General features: G+C 37.9%; 1 protein-coding gene and 1 pseudogene across 2 annotated transcripts; one reads left to right on the top strand and one right to left on the bottom strand.

Annotated features, from left to right (window-relative positions):
* LOC127657288 (feline leukemia virus subgroup C receptor-related protein 2-like) overlaps positions 1 to 9,644 on the top strand; it is a 44,208-nt pseudogene extending 34,564 nt beyond the window's left edge.
* A 1,625-nt stretch (positions 9,645 to 11,269) lies between these two features.
* erg28 (ergosterol biosynthesis 28 homolog) lies at positions 11,270 to 18,032 on the bottom strand. 2 transcript variants are annotated; one of them, XR_007972263.1, is made up of 6 exons: positions 17,909 to 18,032; positions 17,657 to 17,796; positions 16,169 to 16,259; positions 15,960 to 16,078; positions 14,949 to 15,103; positions 11,270 to 14,217 (listed from the first exon to the last, which is right to left on the bottom strand). XR_007972263.1 is itself a non-coding variant. In XM_052146024.1 (5 exons), the coding sequence occupies exons 2-5, from the start codon at positions 17,787 to 17,789 to the stop codon at positions 15,015 to 15,017; spliced, it is 432 nt and encodes a 143-aa protein (XP_052001984.1). In that variant the 5' UTR covers positions 17,790 to 17,796; positions 17,909 to 18,032; the 3' UTR covers positions 11,270 to 15,014. The 2 variants fall into 2 exon arrangements, 1 of the variants encoding a protein (XP_052001984.1); XM_052146024.1 differs by having other exon boundaries at positions 11,270 to 15,103.
* Between the last annotated feature and the right edge of the window lie 117 nt (positions 18,033 to 18,149).

Genomic DNA, 18,149 nt, shown 5'->3' with positions numbered 1-18,149 from the left:
TAGATAAATCACCACACTTATCACACAACCACTAAACACCACACTCGTCACATGACCACTAGATAAAACACCACACATATTACATGACCAGTTACAGCCACACTCATCACATGACCACTAAACACCACACTCATTACATGACCTCTAGATTAAACATCCCACATATCACACAACCAATAAACACCACACTCGTTACTTGACTGTGCGATAAAACACCACACATATCACATGACCAGTTAAAGCCACACTCATCACATGACCACTAAACACCACACTCATTACATGACCTCTAGATTAAACATCTCACGTATCACACAACCACTAAACACCACACTTGTCACATGACCACTAGATAAAACACCACACATATCACATGACCAGTTAAAGCCACACTCATCACATGACCACTAAACACCACACTCATTACATGACCGCTAGATTAAACATCACACTTATCACACAACCACTAAACACCACACTCATTACATGACCGCTTGATTAAACATCACACTCGTCACTTGACTGTGCGATAAAACACCACACATATCACATGACCAGTTAAAGCCACACTCATCACATGACCACTAAACACCACACTCATTACATGACCGCTTGATTAAACACCACACTTGTCACTTGACTGTGCGATAAAACACCACACATATCACATGACCAGTTAAAGCCACACTCATCACATGACCACTAAACACAACACTCATTACATGACCGCTTGATTAAACATCACACTTATCACACAACCACTAAACACCACACTCATTACATGACCGCTTGATTAAACATCACACTTATCACATGACCACTAAACACAACACTCATTACATGACCGCTTGATTAAACATCACACTTATCACACAACCACTAAACACCACACTCATTACATGACCTCTAGATTAAAAATCTCACGTATCACACAACCACTAAACACCACACTTGTCACATGACCACTAGATAAAACACCACACATATCACATGACCAGTTAAAGCCACACTCATCACATGACCACTAAACACCACACTCATTACATGACCGCTTGATTAAACATCACACTTATCACACAACCACTAAACACCACACTCATTACATGACCGCTTGATTAAACATCACACTCGTCACTTGACTGTGCGATAAAACACCACACATATCGCATGACCAGTTAAAGCCACACTCATCACATGACCACTAAACACCACACTCATTACATGACCGCTTGATTAAACACCACACTTGTCACTTGACTGTGCGATAAAACACCACACATATCACATGACCAGTTAAAGCCACACTCATCACATGACCACTAAACACAACACTCATTACATGACCGCTTGATTAAACATCACACTTATCACACAACCACTAAACACCACACTCATTACATGACCGCTTGATTAAACATCACACTTATCACATGACCACTAAACACAACACTCATTACATGACCGCTTGATTAAACATCACACTTATCACACAACCACTAAACACCACACTCATTACATGACCGCTTGATTAAACATCACACTTATCACACAACCACTAAACACCACACTCGTCACTTGACTGTGAGATAAAACACGACACTCATCACATAACCAATAAACACCACACTCATCTCATGACAACTAAACCTCACACTCATCACATGACCACTAAACACCACACTCATTACATGACCGTTAGATTGTCAAATGGCAGCTAGATGAAACACCACACTTATCACACAACCACAAAGCACCATACTCGTCACATGACTGCTAGATAAAACACCGCACTTATCACATGACCACTAAACACCACACTTGTCACATGACTACTAGATAAAACACCACACATCTCACATGACCAGTTAAATCCACACTTGTCACATGACCTCTAGATTAAACACCACACATATCACATGACCAGTTAAAGCCACACTCATTACATGACCAATAAACACCACACTCATCAAATGATTGCTAGATAAAACACCACACTCTCATTACATGACCAGTAAACACCATACCCGTCACAGGACCACTAGATAAAACACCACGCCCATCACGTGACCACTAAGTAAATAACAATACACCTCACATGACCACTTGTTTATTTCTGCACTCATCTGCTGCCTTTGTATATATCAAAGTACTTATGGGTACTTCTGATGCCATCATTGTGCTATGAGACAACCGCAGTATGTATGGTGGTATGCTTACATAAAAACCATTATAGTAGGGTAGACCGAGTACCGTTGTAACACTTTTAGCTTTTTCTATGCTTGGCAATTACTGAACAGAACAAACATGCCATTTCATGTACAAAGTTCCTGTTTGCCACCATTAGTGTGTGAAGACAATGAACGCAGTTGTTACATTTGTCCTCATGCGGGTGCTGTTGTAACACTACCTTGGGACAGTTGTAACACTCTTTTGTAGTGCGCTAAATACGACAATGTAAAGTGGAAATGACATGCAAACAAACAAAAATATACATTTACAATTATATTTTTGGACTAAATCTACCTAAATATCCAAATCCAGTAAATCTATGCAAATATGTAGCCCTGTGTATAATGTACTGGTATGTCTGTCTATCTGGCTTTCTACAAATAATTAATTCATTTATTTGTTTTCCTACTTATCTAAGCTTTCTGACTGAATACAAGCTAACAAAACTCCAGAAGGTTTATTTGCCACCATGTTCCTTATATAGCGGGTACAGTTATAACACAGTGTTATTTGTCCCCTACTGACCACCTTGCTTATTTGATTAAGTTTCTCATTGACCTTGCATGTCCCAAAATATGGTAATTTTAAGTAAACAAATAATTACAACAAGGAAAGTTTCATTTCACGGTCAGTTCAGAATAATGATTTATTCACAATGAAAGAGAAGAAACGGATGTTCTCTAATAATTTTGCATCAGTGTGCAATACATCCACCAAATGTCTCTCTCTCTCTTCACAGCATTTATCAAATCTGACCTGCGACGGCAGAAGGCCAACCAGATGTCTCGCTCAGAGACTAGCACTGTAAGTATGTTTTAGTTTGACCTCTTAGGGTCGCAGTCTGTCGTCTTAACACTACTAAACTTTGACCTTTAGGACTTTCTTGGTTTAAACCTGAGCGCTCGTCCCACAGCTCTGAACACTGTTGTATGCTGGTTTCAACATTTAGCAAGACTTTTTGCATCAGTTATCTTATGTTACATTTGAGTTAAAGTATTGCTCTTAATCCAGGTATAGGTTTATATCCAGCTGCTTTTTGGATAAATCAGCATACACAGACTGTATTCATGAACAAGTGTTTTGATGCATACAGAATGAATTAAAGATGGCGGTTTGCCAGCTTTCTTTTCTGTCCAATATTCAGTTCAACCAAAAATGTCATCACTTACTCACTGTCATGTCGTTTAGACCCTGTCTCACAAAGCGAGATGTTTTGTGGGATGTCTAAATTCCTCTTTTTCCAACAATGAAATTGAATTGCGTTCATGAGATTTGAGATAATTGTGTAATTCTCTACTTTTCACATCAAACCATGAAGAGGCGTGCACACGACATGTGCGCACATAAGAACGCCAGTGAAGGTGTTAAGGCCAGTTACATGCATGGGAAAAAATCTACCCGTGTCGATTGGTTCATTATTATATTACACCGCTTTTTACCTTAAAAAATATTGCATTTACATAACCACGCACATTGCCGGCTTATTTAGCATAATCGGTTTGAGACAGTGCATGCAAACACACTCATTGAACTACGACTTTGTGAGAGAGTAATTGACGACAGAATGTTCATGTTTAGGTAACTTATTCATTTCACTTTTGGTAAATTGGCGATTGCTGTGTCCCCTGTGACCCCTTCATGCTTCCTATCTCAAGCCACTTCTGCGATTCGTTCTTCAGCTGTCCTCTTCTCTTTTGGTGTGTTTTCTCATGGTTGCAAGACAGTTCTTTCAACGAATGGACGTGGGTTTGTTGTGGTGATCCTCACAGTTCTCAGTTGGGTCATGGTGTGCTGGTTCAGGGGTGTGAGATGGTTTAGTCTGGACTCTGGGGAACTTTGGGCCATGCTTTTGATGGCTAGTTTTTGTTCTAGAGTTCAAACGGTTGGTCTTCAGTGCAGCGTTATGGGGCTACAATACCCTACAGCCCCATAGAGGAGGAGTTTCCACATTAACCCACCATCAGTGCCCACCAGAGCGTCAGCGGTCTAGGTATGGGTGCAATACAGTCAGTTATTCTCTCTCTGTACCACAATGGATGCAGGTTTGGAACAACATTATGGTAAGCAAATAATAACAGAATTGTCATATTTGGGTGAATTGCTGTATTCTTGAAGCTCAGAGATTGTGACAAGAAGGTTGCTGGTTCAATGTCCATGAGCCATCATCATTGTGACCTTGATCAAGACCCTTTACCTCATGTTTCTTAAGCAGGATTGTCCCTTCAGATATAAGTGTCTGCTAGATGTCTGATGACTGACTAATACGGAGAAAACAACTGTCCCTACTGGCACCTGCACCTGGAAATGGCTCCTGATATTCTAATTAAACTTGTGGAGTAGGTCAGGTCCCATGGTCATACCTCTGTCTCATGTCCTGCAGTCATTACAGATGTCTTTCTGTCCAGTGGAAGTGGAGGAGACAGTGGTCTGTCTGATCCTGATGATGTGCGATTAGATCTGACAGTTCAGCAGAAAGAGCTGCAGGTCACATCTGAGACAACATGCTTATTCTGCTGCTGTTTCATAGAGGGGGAACCTGAAGTGTCCACGTCTTGTCTCCTGCATGTAGTCTAGATTCCAGTAGTCCGTTTAGTCTCTGAAAGTTTGCTCGGCGATATGTGGGGCCCAACTGGTGTAAGAATTGGCATAACAGAAAAACATCTTTAGAACCATTACAAACAGGGTTGTTTTGTGGTTTTTAACTATGTGTATATGGGTGTTTCTTCAACTTTGGTCACTTTCAGCATTGTGAAGTTCTCTAATTAAAATGTCCAACAGTGCACATTCATCACAGGAGATTTGTCATTTTTGTGTCATTTCCAGCACATCTCAAATTCTGCATTGTGTTTATTAGAATTCTTTAATCAGGAAATTAATCTGATGGAAATTACATTTGTAACATTTTTCAAATAAAATGACCGAAGACTTTGTCTTGCTAAGGATAATTTCATAGCTAATATGTTATGTATCCTTAATACACACAATCAAATCATATTTTCACACTCCGTGCATAATTTAACTAAATTACAGCTTGTTTACATGTTTTGTGTTTATTTCAGTCTTTGTTTAGATGATCATAATGTTACACATGTAATCATTTGTATAATGTGTTATAGATTGTTATTATTGAAAGTCTGGGTCTGAGACGAGGCTAGAACAGTCAAATCTAACATAAAAGGCATTTGAAAAAAGTACAATAAATAAATCCTGAAGGGCTGGTAAACAGTTTTCAAGTAATTATTATAGTATTAATGTGACATATAGCCAAAAAAAAAAAGCTACAATCTGAAATTGGAGAAACACCCATAAATATTTGTTTAATACAACAGATTCACTATAAATCAAGAATTAGAGCAGAACTAAATACAAATTCAAGCCAACAAACAATAATACAGTGGCTAGAAAAAGTAAGTGAACCCTTTGGAATTAGCTGGTTTTCTGCATTAATTGTTCATAAAATGTGATCTCATCTTCATTAAAGTCACAAGTATAGACAAACACAATGTGCTTAATCTAACAACACACAATAATAATCTTTCATGTCTTTATTAAATACATCCCATTAAACATTCACAGTGCTGTAAGTGAATCCTTGGATTTAATAACTGGTCGATCCTCCTTTGGCAGCAATAACCTCAATCAAGTGTTTCTGGTATCTGTGGATTAGACCTGCACAACATTCAGAAGGAATTCTGGATCATACTTCCTTACAGAACTGCTTCAGTTCAGACATATTCTTATGATGTCTGGTGTCTCTCTTGAGGTCATTCCACAGCATCTCTATTGGGTTAATGTCTGGACTCTGACTGGGACACTCCAAAAAGTGGATTTTCTTTTTTTGAAGTCATTCTGTAGTGGATTTACTTTGATGTTTAGTGTCATTGTCCTGCTGCATTGATCAACTTCTATTGAGTTTCAGCTGGTGCACAGACACCCCGACATTATCCTGTAGGAGATCTAGATATTCCCATTTTCCCACCAAATCATGATGTTTCCTCCACCATACTGCACTGTTGGGATGATGTTTTCATGTTTGTATGCGGTGCTGTTTTTATGCCATACGAAGAGCTGCGTGTTCTTCCCAAACAATTCAACCGTACATTCATCAGTCCACAAAACACTTTCTTCAGGAACTTCAGGAGCGCAGCAATGTTTTTTGGAAAGCAGTGGCTTCCTTCGTGGTGTCCTGCCATGAACACATGTCTGTTTAATGTTTCCTGTTTAGTAGACTCATGAAAAGCTGGACGGCCACTTCTAGTGAGAGTATTTTATATGTCAAAGTATCTCTAACCCACACCTCCAATCTAGTTTCATTACTTGGATGCCAGATATGCAAACTCCTGACTTTTTTTGTTGTATTTAGCATGGATTCACTTTTCTTTATTACTGCTGGATTAATTTACTTTTTCCACAGCACTGTTAATGTTTAATGGGATGTGTTCAGTAAAATTATAATTGTTATCTTATTGATTCATAGATACACAATAAAGCAAAACACAACACATATTGAATCAATATTTAACCCCCACTAATACCCCTCCCCAATCATCAAACCCACCCTGACCCCCAACAAACACCCCTCTGGTCACATTAAATACACACACACACACACACACACACACACACACACACACACACACACAATACGTATATATATAATAAACATACATCATTAAACTAAAATTGAGTCCCCCAAAACGCTAAATAATTGCCCCATTTCCTATCAAACAATTCCCAAAAAGCCTTCTACTTGCCACCTTCTCGAAAGTTGCCACCCTCCCCATATCTGCACACCTCTCCCTAAATGAGGGTGCTCCATCCGACTTCTATCCACTTAAAATAATTTGCCTGCCAATCATGATACTGGTCAGAACCCAATTTTGTATGTGTTTATCCCCCAAATTTATGATTGCCCCATCACCCAAAGTACAGAGTCTGGGGCAAAGTAAAATTTGAGTGCCCAAAATGTCATAAAACTCTGAACCTTCAACTAAAATTCTTAGATCTTAACACACCACCAAAAAACATGGGTCACCAGGAGGAGGGTGTGTCTTTAAGACCAAGCCTATACAATCTTGAGGGGGTCCAATAGAATCGATGTAAAATCTTGAATTGCATAAGGTGAACCCTTGCATCTCTAGATTCAGACTTGATGTTTTTTTAAATCCTAGTCCACACTCCCTCCTCCAATACCAAATGTAGGGTTAGGTACTCTTTTTTGCTAAAATTTGTCAATGTAAACCATTTTTGAAACAAATTTGAATGGATGTTTAAATTCTCTGTTTCTTCTTCTTTTCAGAAATCATCTGAACATCCCGAAGATGCAAAACCATCACCAGTGAAGGAGATCAAGATGTGATGGGAAAACTCTTCAAACACAGACTCCCTTGTGCTACACTCCATAAAAGACACATAAAGACTGCTTAAAGACTTTATTTTCAAATGATTTATGAATTGGGATTTTTGTAGAAGTGAAGTGCTTTTGAAGTTCATCGGTGAGGATGATGCATTTCTTTACACAGCTAATATACACAAATTACTGCTGTTAAATGACTATAGGCACAAGTGACAGAACATTATATATATACACACGGCCGGTCAAACGTTTTGAAACACTCATTCTTTATTATCATTTTTTCTTCACATTTTATAATAATAGTGAAGTCATCATGGAATGACATAAATGGAAATATGGGAATTATGTTGTGACTAAACAAAATCCCAAATAAATGAAAACTGTGTAATATTTGATGATCTTTGTGTAGATTTTGCAGACATGAACTTCTTGAGGTTTCACCCTGAGATGATTTTAAACAGTATTGAAGGAGTTCCCATCTGTGTTGGGCACTTATTATGGGCTGCTTTTCTTTATTATTTCATCAGAGTCATCCATTTCAAAAACTGTTTTTTTTATTACATTTTACTTTTATAATGAAATAAATGAATATGGTTGCACAATTCAATTTTTATCTACAAAACTAATTTTAATCATTTAATCATTTAATCATTTAATCATACACCTTCAGATAAAAAGATCTTTAAGATCATGAGAAACATTTCAGTCAAGAGACCCCAAACTTTTGACCGGTAGTGTGTATATACAGTTTAAGTCAGAAGTTTACATCCACATTAGCCAAATACATTTATACTCCGTTTAATCGTTGAACACATTCCTGTTTTCTGTTTTTAGTGCAATGTTGTGTGTAAATTGTTCACATTATTGTTCCTTAAATCTCCCCTTAACTTCATGTTCGAGAACCAAATCTTTTTATTGCTGTATTCATTTATGCGTCTGCTTTCAAATCACATTTAGAGATTGAGAGATGTGACTGATTCACTTTTCAAATCTGATCGGGCCGCATTCAGGAGAAGGATCTTGATATGACATCTATTGATGCTGTGCATCACTATATTATCATGGAGGGGCAATCAATGTCCTTCAACCAAACCATGAAGCAACTGACGTGTTTACTACATTCAGACATGTTTAATGATGAATTCATGTACTGAACTGCTTGAGTGTGGAAAAGTTCATGTGAGTGTGATATAAAGAATATATTAAAAAACAAGCATATCTACAAGCATTATATACAGTATGCTGTAGTGTGTTCTGTAGTTACAGATCGGACTGCGCTGGCACTTTTGTCTCATTTTAACAGATTCTTTATACACAGTGACATTAATGATAATTCACTTTTTTGGTTTGTTATGGCTTTAAATATTCAGAACTGGTGTGTTCTGCGTGATCCGTGTGATGTTAGAAATGCTTTTGTATTGCACTGTGTAATTCTCTGTGTTGTAGTTCACATCTTACAGTATTTGCAAAGAATCATTTTGTTTATGACCTAAAATCTATAGGTCAATAGTGTTGTAAAATGAACCACATATTCAGTAATAAGGAGTGATATCTAGTTTTTTTAAAGCGCTACTTGGCGAACATGTCATTTGTATGAATGTCTTGTATTTGTTTGTTAGCAGAACAGGTTGGTTTAACTTGCACATGAGTGATGTAAACATCATTAATAATATGCATTAATGGTTATTCCAGTAATATATGGGTGTTTCTTCCATTTCAGGCACTTTTAGCAGTGTGGATTCTGAGAAACTATGTTTTGTACACACTTAGATGTGTCTGCTAACGGTGTGTGTTCATGCATCACAAGAGATTTGGATCATTTTTGTCATGAAAATTCCCAGCACATCTCAACGTCCTGAGACCCGAGTGTGACTGCTGTGTATTTTCCATTCCCTAACTAGTAGCACCTAGAAAACAATTATAATAATCATTTTAAACCAAATAGTTTTCCTAATAATTGATGTCCTCATATGTGGACAGCGGGACTAAGTTGTGACATTTTAAATAATATCAAGGTATAGAAAGTCAGATATTATCATCAAATAGTTAATGATGTGTCCAGGAGTGTTGATTATTCATGTTTTTGAGACATTACATCAGTAATTATCATAATTAATTCAGAGTAATGTCCAGCATCATCCAATCACTGTCAACCATATTAAAATAAAATGATCCATTATAAATGTTGAATCTATGTACTGATGATCATTGTCCCATGTGTGTCAAACATGTTGAGTGATCCAAACATCATCTGCAGCCTGAAACTGAACTTTTCATCAGATTTTAGGAGTGAACACACTTAACTGTATAGAGAGATATAGGATGCTCCCTTGCTCCCTATTTAGTGCATGACTTAACCACCAGTGTGCTGTCTGTCTGCACTGGTCTCAGAACAGTTATAGAGAGCTATAGGATGCCCCCTTGCTCCCTATTTAGTGCATGAATTAACCTCCAGTGTGCTGTCTGTCTGCACTGGTCTCAGAACAGTTATAGGAGAGCTATAGGATGCTCCCTTGCTCCCTATTTAGTGAATGACTTAACCTCCAGTGTGCTGTCTGTCTGCACTGGTCTCAGAACAGTTATAGAGAGCTATAGGATGCTCCCTTGCTCCCTATTTAGTGCATGACTTAACCGCCAGTGTGCTGTCTGTCTGCACTGGTCTCAGAACAGTTATAGAGAGCTATAGGATGCCCCCTTGCTCCCTATTTAGTGCATGAATTAACCTCCAGTGTGCTGTCTGTCTGCACTGGTCTCAGAACAGTTATAGGAGAGCTATAGGATGCTCCCTTGCTCCCTATTTAGTGAATGACTTAACCTCCAGTGTGCTGTCTGTCTGCACTGGTCTCAGAACAGTTATAGAGAGCTATAGGATGTTCCCTTGCTTCCTATTTAGTGCATGACTTAACCTCCAGTGTGCTCTCTGTCTGCACTGGTCTCAGAACAGTTATAGGAGAGCTATAGGATGCTCCCTTGCTCCCTATTTAGTGAATGACTTAACATCCAGTGTGCTGTCTGTCTGCACTGGTCTCAGAACAGTTTGAAATGCACCTTATTTTCATCATAACTCCATATAAAGCCTCTGAAAGACACATTTATCAGTTTTTGGATGAATACATTCATTCTCAATGTGATAATGTACAGTAAATATATGATCGTTTAACTGAAACTGAGCATACACTCCACAAATGTGTTTTGCAATAAATCGCTCAAAATGGCAAATAGGATGTAACAAGAGACTCTTATCTTTTGACTCAAACAGGTTTTAATGTAAAGACTTTATTAGATTTCTTACCAGATGTAGGTTCAACCAAACACAAACTCTGCTGTGATCGACTTCATGTTGTTTTGTCACATGACTCGTTTATCCTTTTACTGACAGCACAGAGTCTCCTGAACTGAGATCAGTCAGTTTAAATGAAATTAAATGTTGTGTTGCAAACAGTGAAGCCAAAATACAATATCCACACATGTGGACATGCGGTCACACGAGGTTAATAGTATTCTGCTGGAAATGACATTTTAAAGTTGAATGAAATGAAATGACGGTCTAACATTTAAGTATCCTAAATACACACAATTAAATTATATTTTCATACTCTTTGCATAATTTGGCAACATTTCAGCTTTATTGGAAATTACCCCAAATACAAATATTCTAGAAATGACACAACTGTGGGACAGTCATACGTTTTTGAATGTTTTATTTATTGTTGAAAATAATTGATAGAAGTAACTTTGTTTGTTTTTTTAACTCAAATCAATAAATCTGCCACAATGCAGAAAAACAGACATAAATTACAATAAATATCCTCAGTGCGACACACACACACACACACACACACACACACACACGGTCAGAGATTATATCACAGAGCTTTTTTCTTTTTTCATTTGTAAATTATTATTATTATGCATTTACTTTGAGTTATTATATTTTTATGTTTGAAATAAATGATTGGTAGAAAAATGCTTATTTTGTGTCTTTTAGTAACATCATGGTCAGGTTTGATTGCAGCATAATGACATTAACTGCAAAAACTGACACTTCAAATCAATTTATAATGTTAAACTTTGACAAATAATAGTTTGATAATGTCTAAATATATATCCAAATGCACATCTTGTGATAAAATATAAAATAACGTTACAACAAGTCCAGACTACACAATATGTGTCTACAGTCATCTGCTGGCTGTTACTGGCATCACATGATTATCAAGACATGTCATGTGTATTTTGTTCACCAGATGGCATCAATCTGCCTCCAATTTATGTCACATTCTCATAATTGCATGTGTAACATCTACCTGTCCTCATCGCTAGCTCAAACTCCACCAAACGTCCCCTTTATATATATATATCTTGCATAAAAACACATAAAATAACATTTATGAGTTTTGCAGACAGATTTATCCAGTGTATACATTCTATATGTTTGTGTGTCCCTGGGAATTAAACCCATGAGCTTGGTGTTGCTAGCACCATGTTCTACCAGCGGAGCTACAGGAACCCTATTATTAATAATAATAATAATAATAATAATAATAATAGTGTAGTTTACATTTTCATAGTTTATAATTGACAGTCTGGGTCTGAGACAATGATACAATCTGTACATAAACGACATCTGAAAAATAGCAAAAATAAATGACGAAGGCCTGGTCAAATAAAGTCAGTTTAAATGTGACCTTCATAAAAATTAAACCAGGGACATGAAATTGCAAAGTTGAAGAAACAGCCATACATTCATGGTTTAGCTAATGCTAGATTTATTTGATTAGAATTATACAGTATGAGTCACTTAAGATCTATGATTTTTCTATAATACAAAAAGCTTTATAATATTTATATATTCCAGCTAAAAGTTTGGACTGAATTTCTGTTTCTCATGTTCTTCACTACCATTTGATTTAACTGCTTCAAATAGACAAGTAATCTATACTAAATTTTTACGATTGCTATTCAATACTTTTAACCATTTTCCTAAACTCTTGACACAGTTAGCACAACATCTGTCTGTGTAGGCTATACAATTAACACATTTCTTGTTGCTTGGACACAAATTTTTACACACAAGCTCAACCAAGACCAAAACTGCCAAATTAACAAATGCTTTCACACTGCATGTCAGAACAGATAACACCATGTTCTAAACCTATAAACTTACAGCCTAAAGTCAAAGTGAACAGCTGCTCATATTGTGAATTGAAACACAAACATGTCTCCTGTATTTTATTCCATTGCTACTGAGAAACGGCAGATTGAAGTTATGCAAATGAACCACAGCCGATTCCCATCTAGGAAACACACTCAGGTGTTGAGGTTCTTTCAATCGCATGACCATATGGTATACAGTAAAACAGGACCTCTTTGGGCTGATCTTGTGTGGAAAAGCCTGCACGAGGGAGAGGAAGACGAGTACCAGGACAAGGGCAAGGATGCGTGTTGGCGCTCACAGAAGGGCCAGAGTTAGTGTAACTGATTAAATAAGAGCTACTATCATACACCATGTCATAAACCAAGGGCTATCATACAGAGAGTCTGGTGAACGAGTACAGCCAAATATCAGTCGGGACACAGTGGCATCCATTGTCCAGATTTTTCGAGAAACCAACAGGTAGGATATTGTAGTAGGGCTTCTCCTACAATGAAATAAACCTGAAGGACATCAAGTCCAGAGTTGTTGAGGACTACCTTGTCTTAGGGAACATTGCAGCAATCAGCACAACATCCATATATCAGACTCTAGCTAAACACAGAGTCCAAATGAAACGACTATATAAAGTTCCTTATGAAAGGAACAGTGAGCGCATCAAAGAACTCCGTCACCAATACGTCCATGTACGGTTATGCAATACAGTCATTACTGTACTATACACAGTGTGTTTTGCAGTAAACTGCTCTATGAACCTGGCGCACAGTAGGACATACAGTAGGTATACAGTAAAGCATTCACACACTGTCTGATTACTTTCAGAGAGTCATGGATTTAGAGGCCAATCAAGTCCCACATGAAATTATTAAGTTAACGAGGCTGGCTTCAATTTGGGGAAAAGGCGTCAGCGTGGTAGAAACGTAATTGGCAAAAGGGCCACAGTTACCGTGCCAGGCCAGAGAGGAGCCAACATCACCATGTGCGCCGCAATCTCCAACAACGGTGCACTTCTGCATAAATGTGAGATTGGCCCCTACTTCTCCTGTTTTTAGAAGACCTTCACGAAAGACTGGTGCCAGTGGTAGAAAGGGGACAGGTGGGAGACCACTTGCCAATATATGTGATCACATGGGACAATGTAGCATTCCCGTGCAGTCCCAGCCTGGCTTGACACCCATCCGAGGATAAAGTCCCTTTTCCTTGCCCCTTACTCCCGTTTCCTCAACCCCACTGAGGAGTTTTTCTCAGCCTGGAGATGGAAGGTTTCTTCACAGGACCAAATGTCCCTCCTGGATGCAATGGATGCTGCATGCCAAGACATCACAGCTGAACACTGCCAGGGGTGGATAAGGCATGCCAAATGATTTTTCCCAAGATGCCTTGCCAGAGAAGATATCAGGTGTGATGTGGATGAGAACATGTGGGCAAATTCTATAAAGCTACTCTGAGATGGGTCGTTCATTTTTGTATTGAATTTCTGCAGCAAAAGAAAAATGCATTAACTAAACTCAACAAAACAAAAATGTAGAGGCTTCAAAAGAAACACGAGTGCAAAACACAATCTATGATCAATACAATATACCGTCTATTGTATAAGGGCAGACCTGGCACACATCAAATAATGCATTGTGCTAGGATTGACTTAATGCGCCTGTTGGAAGAGAACATGTGTTAGTGTTTTGGAATAATTATTAGATTTTGAGACATGTTTGCAGTGTTTTGGTAGACATAGTGTATTGTGTTAGTGTATTATTGTATTCTGAAAATTAGTTTTGGAGTTTAGTTTAAAATGTGTGATGTGTGTTGTAGGTGTGGTGCATTAAGAGTTTAGGAAAATTGTCATAGCGATCGTAAAAACATTTGATAACAAAATAAAAAAAAAAAAAAAGAGATGAGTTGTAGCAGACACATATCCAGCATACATGGGAACGCTGTCAGTTTAGTTTTAAAAGCATCTCAAGATGTCCAGAGCGTGCCGTTAACCAAAAAATATTATTTGCTTTCGATTTCACTGTTTGTTGTAAATATGTCTTTAAATATCATTAAGCTGAAAACTGACTGTAGTTTGGGCTCATATATTTGGACTGGCGAGCAGTTGATGGCAGCAGAGGCTCATAACAAACAACGGACCAATCAGAATCATGTTCTGCTCTCAGGACACGGGATGCTCCATATGTAGCAGAATTTTGCGCCGATTATAGCCTGTACCCTTATCAGTGCCCGAAGGCTTCAGCGCTGAAGCATCACCAGCAATGCTGTGAATGTCATTGGATGTCAGTTCCTCTTCTTCTGACGAGCTCCACTAACTTCCTGCATCTCAGAGACACACTGCAACCCAATCAACATGCCCACAATAGAGAAACCTGCAGACACAAAGAGACTGTTACAGACCTGTAGAGAGCTGACACTGCTGTCCATTATAAACACTGTAGATGTGGGAAATACATTTAGTGGTAAGCTATTTAAACATTTCCATAAGTATGTCCTTTCCTAATATATCAGCTATTGGTAATGAAATGTTAGATATTTTCCTCTGAGCTAATGATCTCAGCTTTAAAACGACCCCTAGATTGAGCTTCTAGTCCATTCAGAAGCCGAGATATTCGATGAAACAACGGGAAACATACGTGCATGCAATCCAAAACTGACTGAACGTCTGTGGTGCGAGTGCTCAGCTGTGTAAGAGCGCCACCTACAATTCAGATCTACATATTGTGATGGAAGGTGATAGTGCTTGCTGCCGTTTAGTGGAATAAAATAAGACGTTTAGCAGGGAGATATATAAAAAGAACCAGAATTACATGCTTATGTTAAACAAAATTATGTTCATCATAAGATTGCAAACATATACAATATTATTTATGAATGATTGGAATCTTTTCTTAAAATTTGGGGGGTTTTCTGTAAAATTAGACCAATTTTATGCAATTAGTCCATTGTATATGTGTAACGTGAGCTTTTAAATTTGTGAGTGAAAGCGTGCTGGCGGCAGACATAAATTGTGTTTGGTGTAAACCCATCATGCAAAACTCAAGAAAACACACATGGTGCACAATTGGACCTTCACTGTATGGAAATGAGCAGCTCAAAGATTCTGCCTGACATTTCAATAAAATCAAAGAAAAATAATAAAGGGTTAAAACGACACGAGGATGAGTAAATGATGACAGAATATACATTTTTGCGTAATCAGGCCCTTCAAGAGTATTCATTGCTTACTTGCTACAATCAGAGGGGCCATGACTCCAATGGTCAGAGGAGCCGTTTTATAGATGAACGCTTCTGACAGGAAGTGACCGAGCGCCAGTACAAACGTCCACAAGGTGATGTGATAAAGCCTGAAATCAGAGAACAAAATGTCAGTCAGACAGATGCATGATGCTGCAATAGAAATCATCATTATTATTCTATAAGAGTTTAAATCTCACGTTCTGTTCTGAATGTCTATTGCACAGGCGCAGCGGATGATGGAGGACAGGAGAGTCCAGATGCCAAACGTTCTCGCCTGGAGACCATTTACTGCAGAATTACACATAGAACGTTCAGCAGCATGTCTATAAACTTTCTTTTTAACTCATTGGTAAGACTTCCTAGAAGTGTTATACATAGTATAGAAAACTATACTTCTTTACAACACCGTCAGATATGTATTTGCAATACATATCTGAAAGGACAGTACACATTTTTGGGGTGTGTCTAACGATGAGGACACATAGCGCATTGAGTGACAAGCAAGAAACAACGGGTAAATCCAACAATTTGGTGACATTGCGGCTTGGAACTTACTTTTCTAAGTATCTTCATGTTTCATAATTAAAATGACATTATCACTATTTCTACACATATGTTATACTTGACCATGTATGACCAACATCACAAAATAAAGTAAATTATAAATATAACAAGTAATCTAAAAATATTTTTTCTGAATGGCTGATGTGACCTCCGGCGTGTGTGATGTCACTTCATAACACAGATATTCAATTCAAAAGGTCACAGGGTGGACAATAAGTCAAGGGACACGGTTTCTGTACCTCCACTATCAGTGTTAAAATAATACATTTACCACCAAAAATTACATGTTAGTGAAAGAATGTAGTACTATACTCTTAATTGTATATTTATAGCCTAAAAGATGTTTGACGTGGAGCAATGGGGACATGAGGAAATGACTCTGTGTAACATTATTAATAGACTTTATTATTTACCAAGCCAATTAAAATTGTAATACAGTAAATTATAAATACCACAACTTGTACCGGGGACTTAAACGTCTCCAAACTGTAGGAAGGACCTCTCAGGAGGTTTTACCTAAACATAAATGAAGACTATGAACGATGGGAGTAGCCAGGAAATTACTTTTTGGTGGGCCTCAAATCAAAATGAATGGGCTGTTTTCGCACAAATGTTTTGTTTTTGACCCAATTTTTACATTCACAGAAGCAGCACATTTGAACAGTCCTTCCACACTTTCAGAAATCAGAATATATGCATTTTTGAAATTATTTTATGAATATATATTTGAAGTCAAAGGAAAATCTCTAATATTCTGGGGGGTCCTATGACTAAATTGGGTGGGCCGGCTACACCACTGCTATGAACATATCTTACTGATTTACCCTAAATATTTCATTGGGACATAAAATGACATAACCCAGAGACCCAAGCATAGCACTGATGTATGTATTCAATATGTAAACTTTACCCCATCAAACCGGGAACAGTGATACAGATATATAGTTCTTCTTTAATAATAATAGTTTCATTACAGTAAACAAACGGCCCAATTCTTTAATGCTGGTCATCATGTATGCATCCATATAACCCTTTTAGTCCCAGTACTCAAGAATCAGTATTATGCATAATTTGATTCTGATGAATCTTATTAATTCATAATAATGCTCAAATGTTGAGACCGTATTGAGGTGTGCCCGTGTAGAGTTTCTCCGATAAGAAGCTGTGATCTCTGAAGCTCTGTACTGTATTCCCCATCGCGATCACAGACACCATGAGCAGCCAACTCCTCAAAACATTCAGAACCCGACTCATTCTTCACCTGAAATCAACATCACAACGATCATTCAGGTACTAGACGCTCCATTTGTGCCAAACCAAACTGCACCCTCAATTCAATCGCTAGAGACGAGATATAGTAGCATTGTTCTTACCTTAATTATCAGTTTTAATAAGTATACGTATTGTATAACTGTAACAAATGCGAAATCAATCTACTAAGCGACTTTTCAAACAGCGGTCAAACATGTTAACGTGCTGCTTATCACAACACTCCAGTACATGTGCGCTGACCAACCAGAAACAGATGATGGTGTTTCCGTCACGTCAGACCACCATCCCATTGGTTAGTTTAGAGGCGGTGCTTCAAAAGACCGCCCACAAGGGGAAGCTTCC

The sequence above is a fragment of the Xyrauchen texanus genome, chromosome 16 (assembly GCF_025860055.1).
Source record: "Xyrauchen texanus isolate HMW12.3.18 chromosome 16, RBS_HiC_50CHRs, whole genome shotgun sequence".
Classification (NCBI taxonomy): Eukaryota; Metazoa; Chordata; class Actinopteri; order Cypriniformes; family Catostomidae; genus Xyrauchen; species Xyrauchen texanus.
Note: the sequence above shows the minus strand (reverse complement) of the source record. Positions and strands in the feature narration are given on the sequence as shown.